The sequence below is a fragment of the Scatophagus argus genome, chromosome 8, assembly GCF_020382885.2.
Source record: "Scatophagus argus isolate fScaArg1 chromosome 8, fScaArg1.pri, whole genome shotgun sequence".
NCBI classification, from domain to species: domain Eukaryota; kingdom Metazoa; phylum Chordata; class Actinopteri; family Scatophagidae; genus Scatophagus; species Scatophagus argus.
The window spans coordinates 11,054,920-11,081,285 of NC_058500.1; the positions used below are offsets into that span (position 1 = coordinate 11,054,920).

At 42.1% G+C, this 26,366-nt stretch overlaps 2 protein-coding genes across 14 annotated transcripts in view; both read left to right on the forward strand.

Annotated features, from left to right (window-relative positions):
- Nucleotides 1-155: 155 nt before the first annotated feature.
- Nucleotides 156-4,995, forward strand: tlr9 (toll-like receptor 9). Its single transcript, XM_046395927.1, has 3 exons — nucleotides 156-310; nucleotides 524-3,484; nucleotides 3,601-4,995. Exons 1-3 carry the CDS (start codon nucleotides 308-310, stop codon nucleotides 3,805-3,807), a joined length of 3,171 nt encoding a protein of 1,056 aa, XP_046251883.1. The 5' UTR covers nucleotides 156-307; the 3' UTR covers nucleotides 3,808-4,995.
- Nucleotides 4,996-5,165: 170 nt separating this feature from the next.
- Nucleotides 5,166-26,366, forward strand: part of LOC124063278 (ERC protein 2-like) — a 149,886-nt gene continuing 128,685 nt past the window's right edge. For 7 of the 13 annotated variants that reach the window (XR_006844079.1, XR_006844080.1, XM_046396745.1 and 4 more), the window contains exons 1-9: nucleotides 5,166-5,277; nucleotides 7,645-8,772; nucleotides 13,432-13,455; nucleotides 13,546-14,298; nucleotides 20,712-20,786; nucleotides 21,791-21,835; nucleotides 23,437-23,592; nucleotides 24,904-24,996; nucleotides 26,186-26,353. Coding sequence is in view for 11 of the 13 variants with exons in the window: in XM_046396745.1 (XP_046252701.1) it covers nucleotides 7,915-8,772; nucleotides 13,432-13,455; nucleotides 13,546-14,298; nucleotides 20,712-20,786; nucleotides 21,791-21,835; nucleotides 23,437-23,592; nucleotides 24,904-24,996; nucleotides 26,186-26,353 (2,172 nt within the window). In the remaining 2 variants the exon portion in view is untranslated. The remainder of the gene's footprint in view (nucleotides 5,278-7,644; nucleotides 8,773-13,431; nucleotides 13,456-13,545; nucleotides 14,299-20,711; nucleotides 20,787-21,790; nucleotides 21,836-23,436; nucleotides 23,593-24,903; nucleotides 24,997-26,185; nucleotides 26,354-26,366) is intronic. The other 6 variants (XM_046396750.1, XM_046396748.1, XM_046396749.1 and 3 more) reach the window with 6 other exon arrangements.

The window sequence follows — 26,366 nt, forward strand, 5'->3', positions numbered from 1 at the left end:
TGGAAAGCATTAAGTAATTTTGATTCTTCAGGTGGTTGTCATGAAGGATATTACATTTTCATTAATTTTATTATGTGATTTAAAATTAAATCACATAATATCTGTATCTAATGCCCATGAATCTCATAAATGTTGCTGAGTCACATGATTTGCATATGACCCCATGTTTTCACTTCTCCATAAACTGGGTCTGGTTTCTTGTCATTGCACAGACATTTAGATGTGCTAGATAATCTTTCCTCTCCTCACCGGGATTAACGACTGCTCTATCTGGGTTACTAATTTTAGGATACATGCTATACTCGCTATGGTAAGTGAGATAACATATAACAACAACAAATGCATTCATTTCATTGCAAGAAAATGGTACGTGTTTTCATTATGCAGATAAATGGCTCATTGTGAATTTATCTGTTGTTTGTAAATGCTTTGTTGATAGGATGAAAATGTAATGAATGTTTGATCCTGCAAAAACTGCTCAGATGTCATCAACAAACAATTGAAATTAAGTTTATTTTTGTAGGCTCCGTTGAAAAACATCATCATCCTTTGTCAGCTTCTTCCATTAGTAAGGACCATAAATACCATCTTCTTCCCATGTGACACTGACAACAATACCACATCAGTAGACTGCTCTGACAGACCACTCAAGCGTGTCCCGGCCATCAAGTCAAACACTGTAGTGTCACTCAATTTAAGTCTGACTAAGATACAGCAAGTGGAACAACATGCTTTATCAGGTCTCCCAAACCTTCATACTCTGAAAATAATGGGAAATTGTCAACCAGGTAGCCTGAGACCTTTGGAGACCTCATGCAAGATGGAGATCCACAAGTTTGCCTTCAAAACCTTATTGAAGCTTCAAGTTTTATATCTGTCAGGAAACAGCCTCACCTCTATACCCTGGTTGCCCAGAAGCCTGAGGGTTCTCGATCTACAGAATAATAACATCTTCCACATTATCAACCCTCTAGGAACTCCATATCTCAAAAGGCTCCATCTCTCCAAGAATTGCTTTTATGCAAACCCATGCAACCAGTCTTTTCACATCAGCGAGAGGGTTTTCAGAGAACTCCCTAACCTCAAAAACCTTACCTTAGGATATAATAACTTGACAGCCATCCCTAAAGTGCTGCCACCCTCACTGGAGTTTCTGGATTTAAGAGAGAATACAATCACGGAGATTTTAGAAGGAGCTTTTGCCAGCCTGACTAACCTCACCAGTTTGAATGTGGAGTGGAACTGCCAACGTTGTGACCATGCAGCTAGGCCCTGTTTTCCTTGCCCAGGCAATCTCCCTCTACAACTACATCCAAACTCGTTCTATGCCGAGAACAGCTCGATCAAGTACTTAAGTTTGAGAGGAAACTCTTTGAGAACATTTCCAAAGGGTCTTTTCCAACCTTTGAAGAATTTACAGAGACTGGACCTCTCTGACAACCTTCTGGCATATGCTATAAGAAATGGCACCTTCTTTGCAGAGCTGAAGGGTCTAACTTGGATTAGCCTGATCTACAACTACGAACCACTGAAGACATTTCATGAACTGATCCTCTCCCCACAAATCGGAAATATTTCTGGTCTACAACATCTTCTTCTGAGTGGTAACTTTTTCCACACACTTTCACTCAAAACACTCAATGTTCTGTCAAAGCTTCAAAATCTAAAGAAATTAGAACTGAGAATGAACTTCATCAATACTTGTAACTTGGAAGCTCTCAAAAAGATACCGTCTCTGATTAATATTGACCTCTCCCAAAACACCCTTAATTTCCTTCAACGCTGTTCATGTTTGTCATCCGAGACTGTGGCACAGGAAAGCTGTCAGAACCAGAACTTGTATACGCATGATTTTCCTGACCCACCCCTAATCGATCGAGAAGTCACATCCGAAGGTCACGTCCAGGAGCCCAACCAATTAGATAGGCTGGAAATGTTGAACAGGGAAGACAGTCTGTCACTGTCTCCATCACTATGGTACAAATATTGCCAGAATAACCTATCTTTTGACCTGTCTCAAAATGACATTATGTCTCTTAACAAACACGTGTTTATAGGGATGGAAAATGTTGTTTGTTTAGACCTTTCCTTCAACTACATGAGCCAGGCATTGAGGAATGGAGTTTTTGATAACATGAAAAATTTAGTTTTTCTTAATTTGTCATACAATAGACTTGATTTTTATTATAGAGAGGCTTTCAGTGAGCTTAACACCACTCTGAAGGTATTAGACCTTAGTAACAATGAGTTTCACTTCAAAATGAGGGGCATGGGCCATCGATTAGAGTTCATTCAAAGTCTGACTAACTTGGAAGTCCTAAGTCTGGCAAACAATGGTATTGGGATGCGAATAGATCAAAGGCTGATCAGCAGCTCTTTAAAGTACCTCTACTTTTATGGAAATCACCTGGACATTATGTGGGAGTCTGACAACAACAAGTACACTCATTTCTTCCAGAATTTGACAAACCTTACCTACCTGGACATCTCTAATAATGAACTGAGGTCTATCTCACCAGAAGTGTTGTGTAACCTCCCGAGAAGCATTGAGAGCCTCATCATCAGTAACAATCTGCTGAACTATTTCCCATGGCATAACATTTCAGCACTCAACAATTTACATCACCTGGACCTCAGCCAAAACTTCCTCTCTTATTTGCCTCATAAAGTCATAGAATTTGGAGCACGTTTTTCTCTCCTGGACCTCAGTCACAACCGCCTTATTCATATTCCTGAGGATTTCTTCAGTAAGGTGAAATCTTTGCAATATTTGTATCTCAGCCATAATCAGATCAAAGAGCTAGACCATCAGTTTCTCCCTGCCCCGTTTAAAAATGGAAGTGCCCTTAAGAAAGTCACCCTGCATGCCAACCCCTTTAAATGTGACTGTAATACATCTTGGTTTGCAGACTTTTTGCGTACCACTCCAGTAGAGATTCCTTATCTCACCACACACATACATTGTGAATACCCAGAGTCCCAACAGGGTCAGAGTATACTGTCAATGGACCAGCGTTCCTGCCAGGACATATATGGCAGCTTAGCCTGCTTTGTCTGTTCCTTCTTGGCTGTTGCATTCACTGTTCTGCCACTACTGAAGCATCTCTATGGCTGGGATCTATGGTATTGCTTACAGGTACTTTGGGCAGGACTCAAGGGTTACTCACAGCTGGCTGGTAGTGATTCTAATTATCACTATGATGCCTTTGTGGTGTTTGACACCAGCAACCGGGCTGTGAGAGATTGGGTCTACAATGAACTGACTGCCAATCTGGAGAACTCAGATTACAGGCGGTTTTGTCTCTGTTTGGAAGAGAGGGACTGGATTCCTGGGCTTTCATGTATCGAAAATCTACATAATGCTGTGTACAGCAGTGTGAAGACAGTGTTTGTACTGTCCAGTGGTTCTACTGGCAGTGAGACAGTAAATGGTGTGATTCGCCAGGCTTTCTTCATGGTTCAGCAGCGACTTCTGGATGAGAAGGTTAGTAAAATGAGCTTTTTGTATTCAAGTTTGTTTTGTGCATGTCAATCTTAATCTTGCTGTGTTGTTGCTATGGTTTCACCACATAAAATGTTATCTGATTTCTTCCAAACAAGGTGGATGCAGCTGTGTTGATTCTGTTGGATGAGATGTTTCCAAAACTGAAGTACCTTCAGCTGAGGAAAAGGTTGTGCAGAAAGTCTGTGTTGTCCTGGCCGAGAAACCCCAAGGCTCAACCCCTTTTCTGGAACCAAGTGAGAATGGCATTGTCATCAGATAATCTCAACTTTTATGACAACAACATGAGTGAAAGTTTCATATGACTACCTTTTAATGGCTAATAGAGACACCTTTGGTGGTTCAGAAAGAAAGAAAGAAAGAAAGAAAGAAAAAACATGTCATTAAGAATATTTCCACCTTCCCATAACCCCAGAAACAATTATATAAAAAAATCACATGATGAACAATACTTGGTTGATGTTTCTAATATGTAACAATCTAACAATCTAAATGGAACACCAATTTCATGTAAATATTTTACTTTTCAGAATTGTATTCTGTTGTTTTTTAACCCTAACCCCCTCTTCACTGCTGCTTCTTCAATTTTCTTTTTACTGAGTTAATTTTTGCCATTAAGTGAGCTTGTAGAAACATGTTCTTATTTTGGGTTGCAAAGTTAACTAAGACTGTGCATGTACAAAGACACCGAGATGTTGATGTTGGGCTGTACAAATAAACCTGAGTGGATTCACATGAGTAACTAGAGAATTGCATAAAGTAGCAAGCGTGTACATAGAACAACTTCATTCCCAATCTCAAAATTTCACTTCTCTTTGGTAAGTTGTGAGGAGGAAATGAAACTGATGATTACTTCTTATAGGTTACATGTAACAAACACCTTCACCTGCTGCATGCAAAGTAAAAAAGCCACCTGTGACTTCATACAGTTTCCTCTTTAACAGTTTCACAAGTTGAAGATGAAAACTTGGGACCGCTCTCTCATGTGGCGACACCAATTTACTAACATGTCAGAAAACAAGGACACTTTTATAAAGTCATTGTGCTGGCTGCTGGACAGAAGAGCAACAACACATTCATTTAACAACCAGATCTGCTGTGGGGTTGTTGTGTGATGCACATATTTTATCCTGTGGGCTGGGATTACAAAATTTCAACTTTTTTTCCCCTCGTGGCCAGGGAATTCCATCTGACAGCACTTCTTCTCTAAAAAAAAAGAAAGCTTCGACACAATAGTAGTTATTCTTAGTCATTTTCAGAATGAGTTATGTTGAGTGGATGAACAGAGAACTGAACACCTGCAGCATCCTTCTCAAAAGGTCTACAGTTTTTTTTTCTTTTTTTATCATATTTTGAAGTAGTTGTTGCTTTTAATATCCAATCACGTGTTGTAATTTTAAGATACATCTCTTGTCTGTGCATGTAGTATAATAGACAAACTCACCTTCATGGGATTAAATTACTTATTCATGTTTCACATTTGTTCTTTTATTTACTCGAAATTAAACTTTGGTTTTTAAAACCTTACGAGTGTCAACTTTCTTTCATGTAGGTCTGTGAAAAATAAAATAAAATAAACTATCCTATCAAATGCTCTTCGCGCTGCTCCATCAAGCCGCGTGGGTCGCGCACGCGCCAGCTGGTGAGTGCGCGCCCACGAGGACCTGATGACAGGACAGGTCATGAAAGAGCTGAGCCGATGATATCATGCAGCCTGCGCCGAGGTCGGGCAGGGTTCTGTGTGGACTTCGCGGTGATGGAGAGGTGCCTGTCCGGTAAGCTACAGCACACCGGGTTGCGTGGCACACATGGACTGTGTGGCATCCTTTGACAACATTATTTAAACAAATGAAACTCTGCGCTCTCAGTTTGTGTGGCAGATTAATTATTATGTAAGGTACTAGCTCGAACTCATGTAGCCGTGTGCATACGAGCAAGAAACTAATCCTTCATGCCGTGGTCGTAGTAGTTATTCGGGCGTCCGTGTTCCAGGCTGTCCGGTCACATGCACAAAGAGCATTTTACTCGTGCCGGCCGTGAAATAAGCTACAGTGAAGTCTACTTGAGAGTGTGGACGTTAGGTTGGCAACATGTTGGACTGTGTGAGAAGCGCTCGTATGGACGAAGGTTGTCATGAAATTTACGCTATTGTTGGTTTGGGTGGTGACTCGAGGTTTCCCTTCGCGGCAACAGCTGGCCGCCAGCTCAGAAGTAAGTGCAGAGATTCGTTTGAGGTGAGGCGTTTCCTGCTTGTTTGGTCTGTATTTCATTTTTGCGCTACTGGAAGTCCTTTCTTTCTTTTTCGCCTTTCTCGTCCCGTCGGTTTAATTTGACAAGGAGGCATACAGCTGGGCAAACTTGGCGCGTACCTCCAAAGTGAGCAGTTGCTCTGATTTATGATACCTCAGGTCGTTAACGCAGATGATATCTGACATCCGTCGCTAACGCTTCAGTAGTAGCCACAAAAGGTGTTTGCAGTTCACTTGTTTTAGACACAGTTATTTTTGCGGTTTTACTTTATTCACCATCGCCGCGTTTCACGGTCGACGCTAGACATGCTCAAGTGATGAACCAAAATTGTGCACAGAATTGATGGGTTCATTGCTGGCACATAAGGATAAATTCATTTTCTCAAACAGTGATGGATAAAGGATTGACAGCAATGTTATGACTGACAAGCAGACTTAACCAATCTCTCAGTTGCATCCTGTACAGTGACTCCCAGTACCCAATCCTCTTGGATTAGAGGAGGGATTATGATTTGGATTTGCCTCTGCTTTGCAGACAGTCCCAAATATCTGGTTATGATGGACTGCATTGTGCTGACTTTTGAGTTCCTAAAACCATTTTTTTTGTTACTTTCTTGAATTAATATGCTGCTTTTTGCCTCAAAGTCAATGACTGAATTTTAGTCTGCCTATTTGTTGGCTTTATCCCACGATGAATATGGTCTTGTCATGCTGGACTTTGCAAGTATGATTACACCTAAATTCCATTCCAGTTTTTTTGTTGAAGCCTAAGGTATGAACTGATGTCTTCAGCCCCGATAAACTCTGACAATGAGCTTTGCAAATGCCCCTGAGGGATGGCAGATAATAAAAACTGGTCTTCCAATTCCATCTGCAGTCTGTCATGGCCATAGCCAGTTACACTGTTTTGTCACTGTTTCCTTTAGACCTGAGAAGTCATTAGATTTATGCTGGTAGATTGAGTGCTGTCCATGGTGCTGAAAGGGTCAAGCTGGTCCCTCTCTCAGTTGTCTTCTCTCACCGTCTGTTCTGGTGACTGTGGCTGTGTGAGTTGTTTTATACATAACAAATGAGAAACGAGACATATGCTACATCATTAATCTTTAGTCTGATGGTTAAACAGACGTTGCTTTCCTGTCCTCCCATCACTCTCACATCCATGAATAAAGAGAGAGGATCACAGGTGATAAGAGATAAGATAAGAGAAGTTTTTCACTAGATCAGTGGTCCCCAACCTGGATCGTGGTCTGCTCTCACATGATGTACTGAGGCAGTTTATCAAGAGCTGACACCTTTCAGCTTTTGATCGGCCACACCTGAAAAGGGAAAGATGGGGAAAAAAAAGCAGGAGTCGCGACTGGAGCTGGGTTGAAAACCACAGCACTAGATCAAGCCTGTAGCCTGTAGCCTGTTTTCAGTTCAGTTCATCAGTTTTCAAGATATTCACAGTTTTAAGTCTACATAGTCTGAATTATTTAGTTTTAGCTTCATTAACTATGTAGGGCTGGGTAGCAAATAGAAAATTGGCACGGAGTTCAGATTTTTAGGCTTGGTTACTTGTCGTTGTTATTGATCAGACAGTCCTTGAATCATGTTTATGCCTATTTTAGATTTTTTTTAATTAAGGAAAAATTCTTATACAGGTGATTATGTTTAGGCAGTGTTTTGAAAAGTTCAGAATGGGTTCTTGGAGAAAAGCATGTTTCTATTGCTGAAGGTAAGGTATAAATAAATGATGCTTCTGTATCAGTATGAAACTTAGTCTAATATTTGCAATACTATTGTAAAACGATAATGAGTCCTATGAACCTTGTAGCAATGCTGCTTGTTTTGCCTCTTCTCAATATGATTGTTTTTGTTTCCTCAACGTGTGTCCCTCCTTTACCTGTCTAGAATCCATGATGTCCTGGACTGTAGCTGAAGCCACAAGACCTCTGGCCTGCGTGTCCTCTAGCAAACAGTCAGTGCCAGTTTTTCTAATAGGACTAAATGAGATTCAGCCTCAAGCCCTAAACATTCAGGGATGCACACATGAAAACTGAGAAGCCAAGAGGTGGCCTTTATTTGCAACCTCATTATTCAGTCTGGTTCCATAAAGGGACATGAAAATATTCCTCACCTTAACAGTTTCCTCTCACATGTTGAATTTTGCCATATAAAAAAATGCCTTTAAACATTAGAGCCAAGCCCTCACAGAGCAAGCTGTCTGCTGGCTCAAAGAGTAGTGCGCACACTGATGGCAGCACATCTCATTCACGCTTTTCTAGATCCCCCAAACAGGGGAAAGGCAAACAGGCTGTAAGCTCAGCACCAGGCTCCCGCTCGGGGCTAGAGCCAGGCTCTGTGTCAGGAGGTGTGCCAGCACCAGCATCTAAAGTGGCTGGAGGTCAAGGGTTGGTGTCGAGGCCAGGTTCGAAGATCAAACCTGGCACAGGACCAATCAAAGGAGTTAGTCATGGTTCAGCAACAGCACCTGGGGGTAAAACCCTTTCCATGGAGAACATCCAGTCTTTGAGTGCTGCCTATGCCACAACAGGCACCATGTACCCCAGTGAGCGGGATTCCTTGGAACCCTCTGGTGGGTACCCCAAAGGTACCATGACGCTGGGCAGGAGCACCAGCCGCTCCTCCTACACTAACCGAACAACAGCCATGGGCAGCAGCCCAAACATCACTTCCTATGGACTGCATCACCAGCCAGACCCCTATGGAGACCAAACCATGCATCCTGCGGGGACTTCCAGTCTGCGGCGTCAGTCTGGGAGACAGGCACCGGATTCAGCTGGACGGGCAGAAGTATCCACATTCGATCTCCAGGCTCAGCTGAGGGATCTGCAGAGGGAGAACAACAGCTTAAGGAGAGAACTTGATGGAGGGAGGGATGGAAGGACAGGCCCCAGCACAAACAGTGTTAACTTCTGGAGCCCAGATGTTAAAAGGGAAAAAGGGGTTAAGCGGGAGGAGGGAGCGAGGACCTCGGTTCTGAAGGATCAGTACAGGTCTAACCAAGAGGATTTGCAGGTGAGAAAAAAAGACAAGATTTTTTTTTATAAATGCCATGTTTCCACTTTGAACAATATTCTTAAGTGGCCGTGAGCAAAACCAACAATTTCCTTCACTAAAATGTGACTCTGTACTGCGTAACCTGCTCAGCAACTTCAGCGTACAGCAGAAAGTCACTTGAACCCTTGTCACATTTTTCAAAAGGTGGAGAGCTCATTTTGAATCAAATCATGCTGCAAATTTTGTGTTCACCCGCCCATTCCTCTGCACATTGTACCGCTCTATGTTGTGCCTTTATTTCCTGTCTCCAAGGTTGCAAAAGAAGGCGTCCTTGCAGTTCACTCGGAAAGATGTTTGCCGTGCTTGGTGCTGTCTGTGTTTCCATGGGAATGTATCTTAGTGGCAGCAATTCTAAATGTGAGCCAGAATCTGAAAAAGCTCACAGCTACTCCTGAAGGGATAGCGACCAGTCTGTGCTGTGCCACGTCTCCCCGGAGTCTGTCCCGCTTGGTCTGTGGTGTTATCCACGTCTGTCTCGCTGCACAGCAACCATATATTTGTTCTTATCTTTTTGTTTCCCATTTTGTTAGCCCTCTGTTTCTCCATTTGTCTGTGTGTCATTTTACATCCTCTTGTGTCCATCATGGCCTGTTGTGAAAATAGAAGTGTTTCTCTGCAGGAAAATGGAAGTCTGTAGAATTTATGCATTAATCCTGTTCAGAGAATTGTTTTCACTATACAGCTTGTGCAGTCGCTATTGAATCTTGTTATTGCTCTCTCTGGCTCTTCATCTCTCTCGAACAAGCATGCAAAAACTTTAATCATATCTGCACTCCACCGTCTGACTCCTCCCTCTTGTAACCAAGGTGACACCTCTGCATTTGTATTTATAGCTTTTTCATGTCACGTTGTCATATAGTGTGAGGACACTGTGACACATATGCACACACACTAATTTTAGCACTAAATTTAATAACAAAAAAGAAAATTTAAAAAAAATCACCACAGAGTAACTTTGCAAACACTGGAGAAGAAGAACATTGGAGCTGCTCTGTGGCTTTATATCCTAAACAGAACCGTATGCATGAAGATTTGCATTTACAATTAATTGTTCTCTTCTTTCAGAAAAAGACACACACATCAATCACATATAGGTAAACATAAAACACACACTACTTTTCGCAAACAAAACTGACAGATTTCAGTAAAGGTCATAGATAATAAACTGATGTTGAGATTTCCATGTCTGTGGCATTAAATGGAGCAGTGATACCAGTCTACTGTGTATCTGCAGGCTTGTGCCAACTTGTCCCTGTATGATACACTATATGGACAAAAGTGTTGGGACCCTATTACAATACCATTACCATCACATTTGTTCCCCCCTTTGCAATTATAACAGCATCCACCCTTCTGGGAAGGCTTTCCACAACATTTTGAGGTGTTTCTGTAGGGATTTTTGCCCATTCATGCAGCAGAGCATTTGTGAGGTCAGGCACTGATTTTGTTCAAAAAAGGCCTGGTTCACAGTCTCTGTTCCAGTTCATCCCAAAGGTGATGGATGGGGTTGAGGTCAGGGTTCTGTGTGGACCAGCTACACCAAACTCATCCAACCATGTCTTTATGGACTTTGCTTTGTGCACTGGGTCACAGTCATGCTGGAATAGAAAAAGGGCCTTTCACAAACTGTTGCCACAAAGTTGAAAGCATAGCATCGTCCAAAATGTTGTGGTATGCTGAAGCATTAAGATTTCCCTTCACTAGAAGCAAAGGGCCAAGCCAAGCGTTTGAAAAACAGCCCCATACCACACCTGAATTCAACAAGAAAGAGGAGTGTCTCAATGATTTTGTCCATATAGTATAGATGATATGTTTGTCCCTGCCCCTTCAGGTAACTGAACCATACAACTAATATATTACTGTTTTTGGCACATTAACACATTCTTTCACTCTTTCCTTCTTTTATTTCCATTTATTTACCAACACCACTTGTAGTACCTTTTCTGTAGGTCAATTATCTTAGGTACCTAAGAGTTTTTTTTTTTTTAATTATTATTATGATATTCTGCCAAAAGCTGAGTTAGTTAATTTTATTCATTATCCTTCAAAACTGGCATTGTAGAATCCATGTAAATATCTTGGAGAACCAGTGCATTACAGAAGACACCATTAGAAATGCACACAAAAGGCAGCTTGAACTTTTCCTTGCCGTGACCTCAAATGTTCGTGATCATTTCTTCGAATTAATAGCATCTTAATTAACGACAACTTTCATTTTTTGCAAGTTCATACTTGAAATCAGTGTGACGTACACCCACTAGTTATTTGTCTAATTTTAGTATCGGTTGTCATTCAGATCAGTTGCTCCTGTAACCAAGTTTGTCATTTTCTTTACCCAGTAAAGAACATGACATTAGTCTCTGTACTGCTCTTTTCCTGTCTGTCGTTCTCTTACAGTCCCTAGTTCAGAATCTCTCATTAAATTGTTAACTCTTTTTGTCTGCCTATTTCAGCCTTAACTTTCTCTCAACGTGTTTGCAGCCCTGTCCTATATAATCAGACAAAAGCCAAGCTTCTCCCAGTCATTTGTTTGAAAACGCAAAAGCTCCGTCTCAGAAGATTCTAACTCTTATCTGCTGTGTCACCGCACTCTCCTTTATCGCCTCTGTTACCGCCTCTCACCTTTGAGGTTGTTACTTTTCTCCTGTTTTTTTCTTCTCCATTTCCTCTTGCTTTTTTGCCCTTTTAGACACTCTGAGACGAGTTCAGTCTGACAGGCGAACTTTGTAATTAGCATAAAGAATGTCACCTTTTCTCTCAGCTGCAATGAACAGCCTTGTCCCCCAACCATCTGTTTGTTTGGTGTGTGTGTGTGCACACTTCTGTATTACAGACTTGTTTTTGTGTATGTGTGTGTGTGTGTGTGTGCAGGGGATTGTCCACCCACTCTGACTTGATATTCAGTGCTAGCTTGTTGCATTGATTATCTGTGTTCCTCCTACATCACGACTCTGCGTCCTTGGCTTTCTCCACCTCTTGGACTTGAACAAAGGAGTGAGAATATTTTAGGAAAAATTCATAACATTTTCACATAGAGGGAAATATTAGAATTTAACTTCTAACTTTAGTGCGGTGTGTGTCAGTGAATCTCGCTCTATGTTTAGTAAGTGGCTCTGTGTGTGTGTTTCTGTTTGTTTGATTCCTTTGTAGCCTTTTCTTACCCTGCTCTGTCAAGCATCAAGAATTCTCTGTGTCCATGGTTTCAAGCGCAGAGTGATTTTCCATTTGCAGCTCAGGAAAGATGAGAGCTGTGAGTGTGAATTAGCATATTGTATTTGGAATTACTTTGCAGTGCAACATGGGGAAGATTCAGGAATGTTGTTCAAATCATAAATGTATTGACAACACAGCACTAGACAGCATTCACTTCTTTACAAACACATTAATACGCTGGTAGCTGCCATACAAGGTGCCACCTTGGGGTGCAAAGAATCGTAGATCATTTTTCAGATCAGTAAAAAGGAAAAACGGATTAGGGTTAAAATAATTTAAAAATGTACTACTTTAAGGTAGCCGACTGTCTGTAGTCACATTCATTCGTATTCATTAGTATTCAGTATTTTTAAAGAACAAATGTTGTTTATTTATTCTATTATAGCGTATAGTGTAGTGTTCAGTGGAGGTGAAAGTGGTAGCTTTTAAATAAGACGCTCGCATCTGCTTTCTCTATTTTTTTATTGCAGCTCTGCACCGAGATTTGAATATTTATTACTTTAAAAACAGATGTAAAACTGTATTGCACTCTATGATTGCTAAAATTTACAATTAATCTGCAGATCATGTATACTGATGCATATGAATCACAGATCAACTATGTTTCGTAACACCACTAGTGCCACTTGCTGCTCATCGGGAGTGATTACCATTCACGCATACACGTTGATGGAAGCAATGTTTGCAGCAAATTGGGGTTTGCTTGAGGGACACTTTGGAACTTCGGGAATGGAACCGCTGTCCCTATGATTAGTTGTGATGGCTCCACCTCCTCAGCTACAGCCACCCAAAATTCAGTGTTGTTCATGCAAGTCTACTTCCACGAACTCACTGTGACATTGCTTAAACCGACAGCCATTTATTGAAGCCAAAGATCTTCCAAAGCATTTTAACTGTCGTGCCAGGCATTATAAAAAGGAACTATTTTAAGATGATGCACATAACGTTTAAAGTTCTTTTTGATGGTGCAGCCAAAAAGCTCTGTGGAAAATCAGCTTAATAACAGATGAGTTTATATGATTTCTAACATATTATCTGTGATTATCTTTAAAGTAATTGTTAAATTTAGAATATTTCAGTTTTTTTGTGTTCATCAGTTACAATTTTGTTTTCATCTTCAATAACATCACTCATTATACTGTTGCCCCCACAACCCCCCACCCCCTTCTTCCCTTGTTCATCTCAGTGCAAACAAACCCAAGTCACTTTTACTGAAAGTAGTCTGTTTGCTCTGTGTTTTGAAGAGAAATGTCTCCCCCTGTTGGCCAAAGCTTGCAACCATCCCCCAACAGTTGGAAGTAATCTACACAGTGGCTTTATATTTAGCATATATATTTTTTTATCTGCTCTCTATTTTGGCTTTACACATGTGTGTCTTTATTATGTTGTGTCTCTCTGCTGCAGCCTGGGGATATCAGAAGGAACAAGGTCTGTATTTTGTACCCCATTGTGTATTTTTTTCTTATATGTGTTTGGCATCATGTGTGATGGGTGCCTAATTGTTGTATGTCTTTGTAGCAGCTTCCACTGACAGTTCAGGAGCTTCAGGAGGAGCTGAGGGCTCACAGGGAGATGAACAGCCGCTTGCAGCAACAGAGACAGCAGGGGAACTTTGGCTCTTATCGAGATCTCCATATGGACCAGGACCACAGAGGGGGACTTAGCCCTAACCACAGCCCCAGGCAAAGCCCCAGCAACCTGCACAGTCCTGGACCAAAGAACAGCCCGAGAGCCAGCCCATCTAACACATACAATCCGAGGCAGCAGGAAGCTGATGTCATCATTCACAGCCCTAGTTATGGCTGCAACACTGCTGTAGCTGCGCAGAGAATCAGCCCGGCAAACACCCTTCAGCCTGGGCCCAGGAACAGCACAAATCAGCCCCTCTACAGTTCCAACCAAGGTTCGGTAGCAGCGCCCATCTCTTCACTCCGGGCCTGCAGCCCCTGCCAGGTGCCCGGTTGTGACGGCTTCTCCTCACCTCCTCCTCTGGATCCATCAGAGGAGAATTTCTTCCGGCTGCAGTCGGAGCACGAGCGGCAGGCCAAAGAACTGTTGCTGCTGAGGAAGACCATGGAGGAGATGGAGATGAGAATCGACTCTCAGAAGCAGACGCTGGGTGCCCGGGACGAGAGCATCCAGAGGCTGCTGGAGATGCTGCAAGGGCAAGGCCAAGGTCAGACACACTGGGGTCGTGGACAGCGGACAGGCATCATAACCATGGCGGCTCAGGAGGCTGAAGCGCAGCTGGAGAACATGCATGTGAGAGAGGTGCGTTTGTGTATTTGTCTTCCCAGGAGTTGAGTGGTGATTCATCTGATTCATCAATCTGTAACATCAAAGTAACTTTAACAGCAGGGTTGATATTTGTTATTTCTCATGAATCACTTTGAATGGATCATGGGAGTTTGTTTATATTGTGAATCACAGTGCACAACTAGGTTGCCTGTATTAACAATACAAAACATTTACAAAGTCAGATTTGATATTAAGATATTCTGATGTATATTAATGGTAAAAGTGATGTTTTTCTTTACGTGTGAGTGCGTCTGTATTATGTATGTGTAGGAACAGAAAGCAGCTCAGCAGGTCTTATCAATGGGCCAGATTAACATACGGAGAGCTCTAAGCCTGTGTTCAGCCATGCAGTTTTACAATCTGACTCAGTTGGTTTGTGTGTGTGTGTCCGTGTATAAGCATGTGTGTTCGCGCTTGCATACATGCTTGTGTGCTTTTGTGTGTTCCTTGCTATGTACATGCTCATATGGCAACAGCTCTTTTGGCATTTATTCTACAGCACACGGCATGCAGAGAACTTGTTGTGCAGTCCATCAGAAATTCTGTTCAAATATAGGAGTAAATACTCGGTATTGACATGCTCATACCTGATTCTTCTTTATATCTTCTGCCTTCCTGTGGGAATTTTAGAGAGAGAATCTTTTTGATTGAGAATTTAAAAGCACCAGTTCTCCAGTGAGCCGTGGTGAAGCACAGGTGTCTCTGTATCCTCTGCCAGGAGGGCTCGTAGTAGGCAGCTCTGTGCTCCTCACTCCTGCCTTGTTTATTTTTAACTTCTAAATCTTCTTAGCCTTTAATTTCTCTACCTCTCTGTTGGTGTGTGTTTGTGTGTGTTGCATGTCTGTGTCACCTCTGCTACTGTTTGTGTCATAATGTTCTTGTTTTTCTGTCTGTGTGTTGTTTGTCTGCTTCTATGTCTGTCGTGCCCAGTCAGAATGATTTTGTGCATATTTGTGTTTGTGTGTGTGTGTATGTATGTGAGCATGCATGCACATCTGGGCCCTGTCGGCTTAGCGTTTCTGGACACTCCCTCGGTGCATTGCTGGTGGCTGATGGGATATCCACACATGCCGGGTGTTTGGTCACTGTGATGATTTTGTCATAGGGGAGTGTGGGTGTTTCAGCCCATGCTAATGCGACCTCTGCTGTGCATGTGTGTACTAATGTGTGTGCGTGCGTGTCGGTACGTAATGTGTGGAACCCTGCCATGCTGTGTGTGTAAGAGGTGAGTACCTGTTCACACACACTCTGTGTTCTGTGCTATTTTTAACTGCTCCACAGCTTAACACATACTGTGTTAACGGAGGAGGAGGGGTGACTGGGGGTGAGAGGTGAGCTGACATAGAGGGAGAGATGGGAGAAAGGAGTGTTTTCCTAAGGTAGAAAAACAGGCTGTGTTTGTCTGAATATTAATGTATGATTAATGAGGAAAAACACTCTGACCGCCCTGATTGAAGAGAGAGCCGATTGTTATTCTTTCTTTTTTTTTTTTTCTTCTGGCCTTCTCTCCTCTGAGGTTGAAATGGGCGTGTGCGTGTTAGTCCGTGTGTGTGTGTGTGTGGGTGTGCGCATGTGTCTGCGTGTGCATATAAAACGCTGTTCATAACATAAATAAAACAGAATGTAATCATTTGCTAATCCTTTTTGAACGTATACTCGACTAGAAACAGCAAATTGAACGTACAGTTAAGGTTTTATCTCATATTTTGTGCATAAACATGCTGTTCAGATATTTAAAATTTTATTTTTAATGACTGTTTTAAAATAATACCACACTTGTCCAAAAACCACTTTCTTGTAATGAGGATTAGGAAAACATATTAAAAATAATGAATTGTGTAGCGTTGACCCATAAATTTCATTGTCCAGCTTCATTAATACAGTTGTTTTATGTACAACAAACAAATTGTAAATTAGAACAGTCAGTAGTGGATAATAAGAGTCAGAACAGTTCTTTGTGAGTCAATACATCTACATTTATTTTTTAATTTTTATATTTTCAATTAAGCTGTAAATTTTGGTAGATTACAAAATGTAGTTTATTAACATTATGGTGAAGAATAGTCTAGTTTGATGCTGTTGTCGTTGAATTTAAGTGTTAAAGGTCAGGCTGAATGCATGTGAAATGTAGGATTTCTTTGCACTTATTTAGATGCCGTCTACTTCCTGTGGAGGCCTCTTGCCTTTGTTTGTGTGTCAGAGTGGTAATTTAGCCTTATGCTTGCACTTGTCATGGTTAGCAAAGGCAAGCTGGCGATGGTAGTGCAGTTATTGCCTCTATTAGGGGGCTCCGCTCTCAGTTCTTTTGATTAGCTCCAAAGGAAACCAGCCCAACTGCCTTTCATTACCACGCCCATTACTCTCCTTTAAATGACCCAGCTTGTTTAGCTTGAGCTGGGATAATAAATGCCTCCATTTTCAGTTCTCCCCTGCTTTTATTTATTGCTCAAACATGGCTGAGGGTTGGCATGAGGGCTTTCTCTGTATTGTTTGTTAGTTGGAAGAGAAATTACAACCTTAAGTGTGGGTGTTGTTATCTTATGTTTTTTTTTTATCTGCTTCTTCAAGGTTTAGGATATGTGTTTGACATTGTGTGAGCCTGTCAAGGTTTTAATGCAAATCAGAAAATCTCTCTGTCGTGTCCCTCAGGATTTAGAGACAGTAGTGGATTTTTATGCAGCTTTGTACATCTACTCCAGTACATCTGTCAGAGGGAAATATTTTACTTTTTACCCCGCCGCGTGTGTGCGTGCGTGCATGTGCGTGCATGTGCGTGTGGTGCTCTCTTGCTTGTGTTTCCTGACTCTATCAGCTGATACAGAGGCCCTGGCACATTTGCAGCATGTTAGCCTGTTCACACTTGAGATAAAATAAAATTTTCAACATCAGCATCGTTTCTTATAACGACCTGGGAGCCTTTTGTTTAGTATATTTCAGACAGATTCAGACACAGACTCTTTTCAATAGTGTATACCGGGTAGTATAAATGTTTGCAGTACTAGTAGTGTCCACAAAGTGGCAGTATTCTATTAGAATTTGACTTCAGTGCTCTTAACTGTGTGAGTGAAGTTTTGTGTGATGGCACACACATACACACACGCTGAGAGGCATAAATCTGGGCCTAATCGGCTCTCCCCAGCCGCCAGGTCCCTGTAGACTCAATAATAACAGCCGCACCACTGGTCTGTTCCTGCCTAGACCTGACCTGCTGCCAAGGGCGTGCACACACACACGCACACTCGCACTGCGAGATTTTTACTTAGAGGTGGCATATCTACTTACATACATATCGTACTGCAGATTTCAGTTGGTCCTTAAGGGCTCTGGATAGAGTTAGAGCCCCTGCTGCACATGAAGACGTCTCACTCAGTACTGGATCCGTACGGCTGAATGTGTAGCTTTGCCCCGGTGTTGAGAATGTAAGGGCAAAGCACAAGGGCTCCCCTGTTTTTCTATAGTATGACTGGCTTTAGAAGTCCTGCTGCTGTTTTTGGCAGGCCCTCTCTGTCTGCCCCCGCATCCTCTCTCAAACACTGATGAATCTTCAGAAATGTAGCTGTTTTGAAACTTTTGAGTGCCAGCATGCTGAGGAGAAGTGGAAGTTCATGTCAGCAAATTCGTCTTTTTGGACTTTCTTTTCCTGCGTTTTCTTTTTGCTCACATTTCGTGCCACCAGCCCATCAGCGGCAACGTTTTGACGTGTTCTCCTCTCTCCTTTCTCATCTGCCCTTCTGTCTCTGTATGTCGGTCTGTTCTTCAGCATTTCCCGCTCTTTCTTTTTTTTCTCCCCCCAGGCTGATATGTTATCTATTGTGGTTGGGTTAATTGGTGAAAGGCCTGTCGTGGGTGGGGATTTTTAAAACTCTATTCTTGATTGGCTACTTTTTGGCTTCCACTAATGAAGCCCCTCTCAACTAACATTACAAGACCACTGTAAATACCATCATCACACACACACACACACACACACACACACCAATGCTCCCTTCTCCCCGCCACACCCCGGGCACCACATACTCGCCACGCTCTGTTGATCTCCCAGAATGTTTGAGCGGAAAAGTTTATCGGGACAAAATTACACCCCTCAAACCTTCTCCTCACCCCCTCCCTATTTCTCTGCACGGCTTTGCCTCTGATTTTCCCTTTGTATTTTCAAACTGCTCCTTCAAGCCACTGAGCCGATCACATCTTCACGTTTGCGGCAAGCAAATGTGTTTCCTTTTTCTCTCACTGATGGAGAAGGGATGGGAATGTGTGTGTGAGTATGCGGTGTGTGTCCATGTAGGATCTGTGCTTGTTCTAATCCATTCATGGCATATATGACACCACTGCCTTCGGGCTAGAATTGAACCTTTAACCGTATCCTTCATTCAGGATGTCGGCACTTATTGCTATAGTGTTACGTTTGATCCTATTCATTCCATATGCTGGGTCTTCTGACACATGTGAAGCAGAGAAGACAGTCTTTGATGACATGCTCCTTTGCATGACTTACTTTCCCCCATTGTACTCTGAATGTACTCTAATCGTTTGTTGATAAGGAATAAATACGCGTGATCTCCCCATGGGACAGACAGATACCTGGATGCTCACAGTGAGACAAAAAGACTCACTCATTCACTGTGACATGTGTTCAGTAGAAGATTAGGATTGTGGCAGCAGTGTGCAGGCCAGTCTGTGGGAGGAATACTCTGACAGCAGTAATCCCTCCTTATTCACAGTTGAAGAGATGAGAATGTTTGCCCCTTTTCAGCTGCTGCCTTTAACATAATAAGCACTCACTTTTCTCACATACTGTGTGAATGTACAAATATTTTTATTTATGCACCTGCAGCTCCATCTATGATCACTTATTTTGTTTCCATGTCGTAAAGCGTATGCTGTGGTAGCGTACAATTCACTGCAGTGGTCCTGTGATTAATCCTTCGTGAAGCTGGTAGTGGTGGTCTAAAGCTTTGATGAGCCTGCGGGTCACGAGCCTGTGGTCCAATCAAGATAAATCAGGGCTTTAAAGAGCAGTGTTTGCCACCACTAAGATTCCTTTGAGCAGCGGCCACTCCCTCATCACCACAACAGAAATGCCCCAAACCCCCAGCTGCTCCAGTGGAGCTGCTTGGTGGCCAGTGGTTGGGCTGGGCGGCATCTGGGTGTGAACGTGTGTGACTGTGTTGGTGTGAACAGGGTGTTTGTGACAAAGAGATTATTGCTCTCAGATGGTTAAATAAAGGTTTAAAAAAGTTTTGAATGCGCAGATCCAATGAAGATTTCAGTGAAATAATGAAGAAGCTAATTTACATGAGAATACAACACAACAGGATGGTTAATGTTTGATGTTTTGCTCATCATCCCTGAACATACTTGAACAGGGATAGAAAGATATCTTCCCATTAAGACAAGAGCCAGAGCCTACAGGTGGACATGGGGTGGTGGTGAGAATTTTTAAAGCTAATTGCCACAACGGTGGCTGTGTTGCACTGGATAGATCTTGCAGTGGTGCATTTCATTACCGAAGCAGCTGCCTGAACCAGCTTGTAACCTTCACTCCATTTTTTCGCTCTGTGGCTTTCGTAAATGTCGATTTTGTAGTTGTCTTCATTAGATTGAAGGTGTCTCTAATTTTGTCCACTCTTTTTAGGGGACGGAGATAAAATGGCCATGAAGTGTTCAATAAAATGCCCTCCATATAGATGAAAATACTGTTCTTTTTCCCAAATGAATTTGTCCTCATCCTCGCATATTTTAAGGTTCAACAAGTATGTTTAACCTTGCTGTATGCTGGCATGTGTGTTCCTCTGTGTGTACCCAACAGCTTGAATGTGTGTGTGCTTTAGTGTGGGCATAGGTGTAGGTCAGAGCTACCATTAATTATTGATAGAAGAAGTGAAGCGCATGTGCTGGCAGAAAGTGTTGCTAAGCAAGAGCTTTAGTATGCCAGAGACATCTGCGAGAGAGACGGAGATAACAAGTGAGAAATAGAAAGAGAGAGACTGAGACGCTGATAGAGACAGATTCATGTGATCTATAGCTGAGTGCTACTGCTACCTGCTCACGAATAGAGACAGAAAGACAGAAAAAGAGAAAGTAGAGAAAATAAACACCAGCAACTGCGCTTAGAGATGGAAAGAAGTCCTCGGGAAAGCATCAAACAGGGACCGGCTTAAAGCTCAGAGGAAAGTTTTTTCTTTTTGCAAAACAAGAATTTTTCAGGTTGTATAGTGGAGCACAACATAACTACATTTAACAAAGGATATTAAAAAAAAGAAGTGAAGAAGACACAGAGAATAGGACTGGTAGACTGATCAGTGTATCTTATCTGAAGCTGTGGGTGTTACAAAGTGCTAAAGATGATGAGCCGCCAGGCTTATTTTTACCGGGTCCCTCCCCAGGAGCTCCATCGCAGAAACCAGCTCCAGGCTGATCCAGCCAAGACCAGGGCTCTGCAGACTGTCATTGATATGAAGGTAGGAGTTAAGGCGGATCAACAAGAGCAGGAGACATTCTGTGTAATAATGTGCTGTACATGGACAGTGTCTGTTGCTTTAATGGATCAGTTCTTAGCTTCATAAATTTTTGTCTTTTTTTGTTGTTTATTAAACACATTGTAGAGAAAGTGTTTGCATGCTTATGTCCAAACAAATTAGAGAACAGACAGTTTAAACTGTGGCAGGTGATATAAATTAAAGTATTATGTCGGGAACTTGTTTTAGCAGTGTAGCTTGCTCTTCAGTTGCACCATATCAGCTTCATACCAACAAAACTTTAATTATTGATGGGCGCTGCTGTAATGTGAGCAGTAGTGGATCTGTCTCTGGATTGACTGTAAATGCAGACTCAAGCATATGTTCACAAACGTTGTCTCAAACATTGCTGCCTCATCTCTGTGTGGTGGCCATGCCCAAGTAAAGGCCATTATTGGCCCATGCAGAGTTGAGCACTTATTCAATTTGTTTCAAATGTCACATATGGAAGCTTTCACTCTCATCTCAGCCCTTTGAAGTCGTTAGAGCTGTGAAAAATGCAGTTGACTCCACATGTGTCTGCGTGTACACCCTCCCACACACACAGACACTCACACATTCGGTGTTCGTTCAGCAAATGCTTGTTCCAAAAGTGGTTCCTTTACAGCAAAACCACAGTTATTTTTCACACATACTTTGTGATTTGTCTGCCTATTAACAAACTGCACATGTGCTAACCCGGGATGCCTTTAGTGTCATAAATGCACGAGAAAGACCCAATTAAATCTGACTGCATTAATTAGAAAATGCAAAACAAACGTAGCCAGAAGGGACTGTCATATGAAGGGTAACAGTCTTCCTTTGGTGATGTTGATGTAGAAGAAGCAGTATTTACTGTCCTCTTTTTATGTTATAGTGTATTTATGAAACTGTATGAGTGTGTAATGTCCAACAATGTCACTTCCAGTGTCTGTTTTGTCTGTGTTGTTACTTTTTTGTGATTACAGAACACCAACCCCCCTTTCTGTTTTGATCCTGATGTTATCTGGCAGGTACAGTAATGAGTGCTTCCCCTCTGATCCTTCTTTCATGGGCTACAAATATGCAGTATTTGTGTTGTCCCCTGTCCCCATTACAAATTCTTCCTGGGTTGGAGTGCAGCACTGTCACGTACAGTAGTTCATGTTTCAGTGGGTTTGAGGCCCATCTTTTCTTACATGTATTCCTACTTTATTGGATGTTGTTTTTGACATTACCCTCTGTGTTTACTTTGGATTTGCCTTGTTTCTCTTCCTCTGGGTTTTTTCTCTCTGTGCTCTGGAAATATGTGTAGAAATAGAGTATAGCTTATACTACAGAAATCAGTGTGAAGCAGAGGAAATAACTGAATGGATGATTGGATGCTCCTAGATGCCTGAAATCCCACCTTTACTTTTATGGGTATACATTGAAAGTCTACGTCCTGTTATACTCTGCCTCTGTTTCCTCGGTCTGCGTGTGTTTATGTGTTTAGGATGGTACATTCAGCAACGTGTGCTACGCAGGGTTGATGTCAGTAGATGTAATGGGGGTCAGATGCTTACATGTTACTTGTGGTTTGTGCTGATGGCATCATGCAATCTGCTTCCATTTACTCAATTACCTTTCTCTTCTCTTCCAAAGTTTACCATTTAACGTATGTCTGAACCCATGCAACAAAACAACCTCAGGACCTGTCATGACAAACCCTTCCATTCCCTCATAGCTATGGCAAAGGAGAATATCTTGGCTGAACGAGATATTTGCCCTGTTTTACCAGTCAGAAATAAGGGTACACATTACTCTAGATACAGGATGCTATTAAGTCTTGAATATGCTGAATTGCAGATTGTGCTATTGTGCTAGCCAAATACCTTTCAAAGTGATCCTGGCAGATATTGCATAGGGTTAAGCTGCCAGAATGCGTCATCACAGCCGCTTATCTGATGGTCAAATAGCTTTGGAACCCCTCCCCCACCTTTCCAATGTCTGAATAGGCTGCGTCCAACAATTTCTGTAACTTTCCAAAACTACAATACGACATTCACTTGTGTAACGCCATGATTGGCCAGCTGTGAGATGAGAAAAGATCCAGGGTTTCAACTTCTCTCTCCTTTTACTTTCTTTACACAGCTATTTCTGTCTGTATTTCATTTGAACCAGTGAGTGCAGTACTATGAATGTCTTCCCGGAGAGACTGTCTGAAAATGTCCACTGGTAACCACATTTTTAAAAGATATTGCCTCTACCCTTCCACTCTGTGACGGCAGATTTCTTCGTTAACCTCTCCTTGAATTTGTACATTTTGGAATGACATTTGAGGATAGCTTAAACTGTCCAGATCTTATGTGGCAAAATGAAAACTCATCTGTAATCCGACCCATGAATGTTAAAAAACTCTTATTGTTTCAAATTGTATTGCTTCAGGCAGTTCATTTTAGTTGATAAAGTTGATGTACATGTATGATTATTGCTAGTCATTTTGGATAAAAGAAAATTGATAAACTGATAGAGCAATAGATAGATAAATCATTGTCTAAACAATCTTGAGACATGCAGGTCCTCAAAGTCCAGAACCTAATATCCAAAGTCAGATCTTTGCTGACTCTTTGCCTGCCTACTGTTGCTGGTGCAGGACACCAAGATCTCTTCCCTGGAGAGGAATATCAGAGACTTAGAGGATGAGGTCCAGATGTTAAAGACCAGCGGCCTGCTGCACCCTGACGACAGACAGGATGAGCTCAAGCAGGTGGAGGTCTACAAGAGCCATTCTAAATTCATGAAGACTAAGGTAGAATCTCTCCGCAAGCCACCCGAGACGACTTCACAGTGCATGATTTGAGTGATGCATGTTTAGCTTAAAAGACCAATTACAACTGCATGAGAACCTGCATGTTATACTGTATTATCTTGTGTCTTTTGGCTGCTCAGTCTTGGCCTCCAATGTTGCATGCATAACAAGAGCTTTTACGCTTCTAAAACTATTTGTTATCTCATATCTAGAGTTTTAATTGAAAACTTTTAAAGAGGTTTCTTCTTTCCTCCTTATTTTCCTCTGAAATGCCCGCATGCCTTACCTACCTCAACTGTGATGACAAAGCGTTGTGCTGCTCTCTTATCTGTGATGGCTGACGATTCGGAGGAAGCCCGCTCAGGTGCTATCAGCTTACGGTGCACAGTGTCGGTTTACTGACCTACCTTTAACTGACAGGAAAACCTTTCAAAAGGACCGACTAAAATTTCTCAGCTTGTATACTAGTTTATTCACTGGGACACCAGCAGCACCCAAATTGACATGCACACATATGAATAGACACATGAAAGTAAAGCACATGAAGCACAGGAACCATGTTTAGTTTCAGGTTTCACAGAGTTTCTTGCTGAGTGTATATGATGGCTGAGGCCCATGAGTAGTGTTCCATGTGAAAATGTTTCTCTTTGGTTCATTAATGGTGCTCTTTGTAGGGCCCATTTGTCATTACATCGGGGAAGTTCCTGATGCAATCATAAAAGAGATGTTTTTTTATGAATGGAGCCCTGACAGATGAATGTGAGCTTACAACGGCAGAGGAAAGAGCTCTGTCCTCACCCACGCTGACCCGGGATGATATACATCACAGTGATGGCCCTGGCTCGCTCTCCCATGTCTCATCTTTCTACATTACACAGAAAGACACAATGCACACGGATACGCACGCACAGGCACACAGATTCTTTGTATATCCTTGAAGTGCTCAGAGTCCCTGTCTCTCAGCAGCGTTGGTGACAGGTGTTGAGGTGAGACTGTGACAAGAGAAAACAGTGAGGACAGCATCCCTGTCCTCTCTGGATTCCTCTCGAACACCAGAAATTAACTTCCAAGAACATGAAAAGTTGGTCGAGTATGATAAGTGGGCATTAGAGCTGATGAATATATTCATACAGATAATCACTTCTAGAGGAATCTCACCAAATAAAACATTTTTGAAGCCTCAGTTGTGTGGTTGAGGAGTGCAGAGTGTGGAGGAGTGCGGAGGAGCACACTAACCAGTGACAGTTTCCCAGCTGGTTGTGTGCCGCAGTTTAGTGGCTTGCTGTCTTTCTTGTCTTTGTGTCTCTGTAGGACCAGGCCTTGTCCCCATGTGTGTCTTCCGTCAGAACAGCTCCCACCTTCCTCCTCCCCACCCAGCAGCCCTGGATCACAGAACAAGCAGAAGTACCCCTCTCATTAGACCCTACATTATTTCTCTCACTATTCTGTGAATAATTGTTCTTATTTTATCTATAAAGCTCTATAATTTTACCATATTATTTTAGTGCACTCCCTAAACAATTTTCCGACCTCTGTTTCTCCTTGTCTTATAAACTGTTACCAGTCTCACCTCTCCGATCCTGTCTCGCACAGCTTCTTTTTGACTCCACCTCACCTTTTGCCCCCCCCTTATTGCACTCCTAATATTCAGTCCCCCTTCTCCCTGCTCTCTTTGGCTCTTTCTTTCTACGAGTGAGGGTTGATTGGCCAAGCTCTGGTCCAGTCAGAATCCGCCTGGTATGAAGTGAACCCTGCTCTCACAATTAGAGAAATCTCTCTTTCAAATCAGCTTTGTGCATTTTTGGCACCAGCAGACAGATGACAATCTTCTGCACATAGCAAGCCTCAGCACTAGCAGAGACCTCCCTCTGTTAGTGCATTAGATTTCCTTTGTGACTTTCTGACCTGTTCTCTGTGGCCTTCCTTAAAACAATCTGTAATCTGTTAGTTATGTGAGTGTAATATTGCTCCCCATAAGTCTGTCTGCTTGCATGTATTTTTCACCCTCTGGCTGTTTGGCTTGGTGTGACTGTAGAAGAGACAGTAGGCCTGGGACTCCCCAGAGTGAGAACCGATAATGTAGGGCTGGGTGATAATTCAATATTGTAATTTATCATTGCTCCAAATAATTGAATCATGACACAATTGACTTGAATTTTGATGTGATAGTTTACAGTTTCATGTCTAAGTGACTGATTAAAAAACAGTAACACAGTATGTCACAGGATTAGAAATACTTCAGATTTTGTCTTAATTTTTTTATTTTGAATTTAAAAAATCTAAATCATGTCATAGCTATTTGTTTCCATATATAATTTTTAAATCTGTCTTTTAAATGCTACGTCCAAGGGAATATATGCTTTGAAAATACTTGCTTGCCCTTAAGGTTTTGTTAAAAAATGGTCTTATTCAGTAATATACAACAGCAACACACTCACTGGTGTGTTTTTGCAAGAGATGTTTATGTGGTTTGTGTGTGTTTGCTTCAGAAAAAAACTATTTTCTTCTCACTTTCAGGGTTTGTGTTAGTTCACTCAATGATGACTAAAAGGTTTTCAGATCAAATTTCTGCTTGTGTTTCTGTGATTGTCAGATAGAGCAGCTGAAGCAGGAGCTGAACAGGAAGGAGTCAGAGATGCAGGCCCTGCAGACCAAACTAGAAACCCTGACCAATCAGAACTCAGACTGCAAGCAACACATTGAGGTGCTAAAGGAGTCGCTCAGTGCCAAGGAGCAACGCGCCAACACGCTGCAGACAGAGGTCAGTGTACACA

What these genes read in the sequence shown, in the direction of transcription:
- tlr9 (XM_046395927.1), top strand. An exon ending in AGCGACTTCTGGATGAGAAG is followed by an intron (nt 3,485 to 3,600) that starts GTTAGTAAAATG and finishes CTTCCAAACAAG; the next exon opens with GTGGATGCAGCTGTGTTGAT.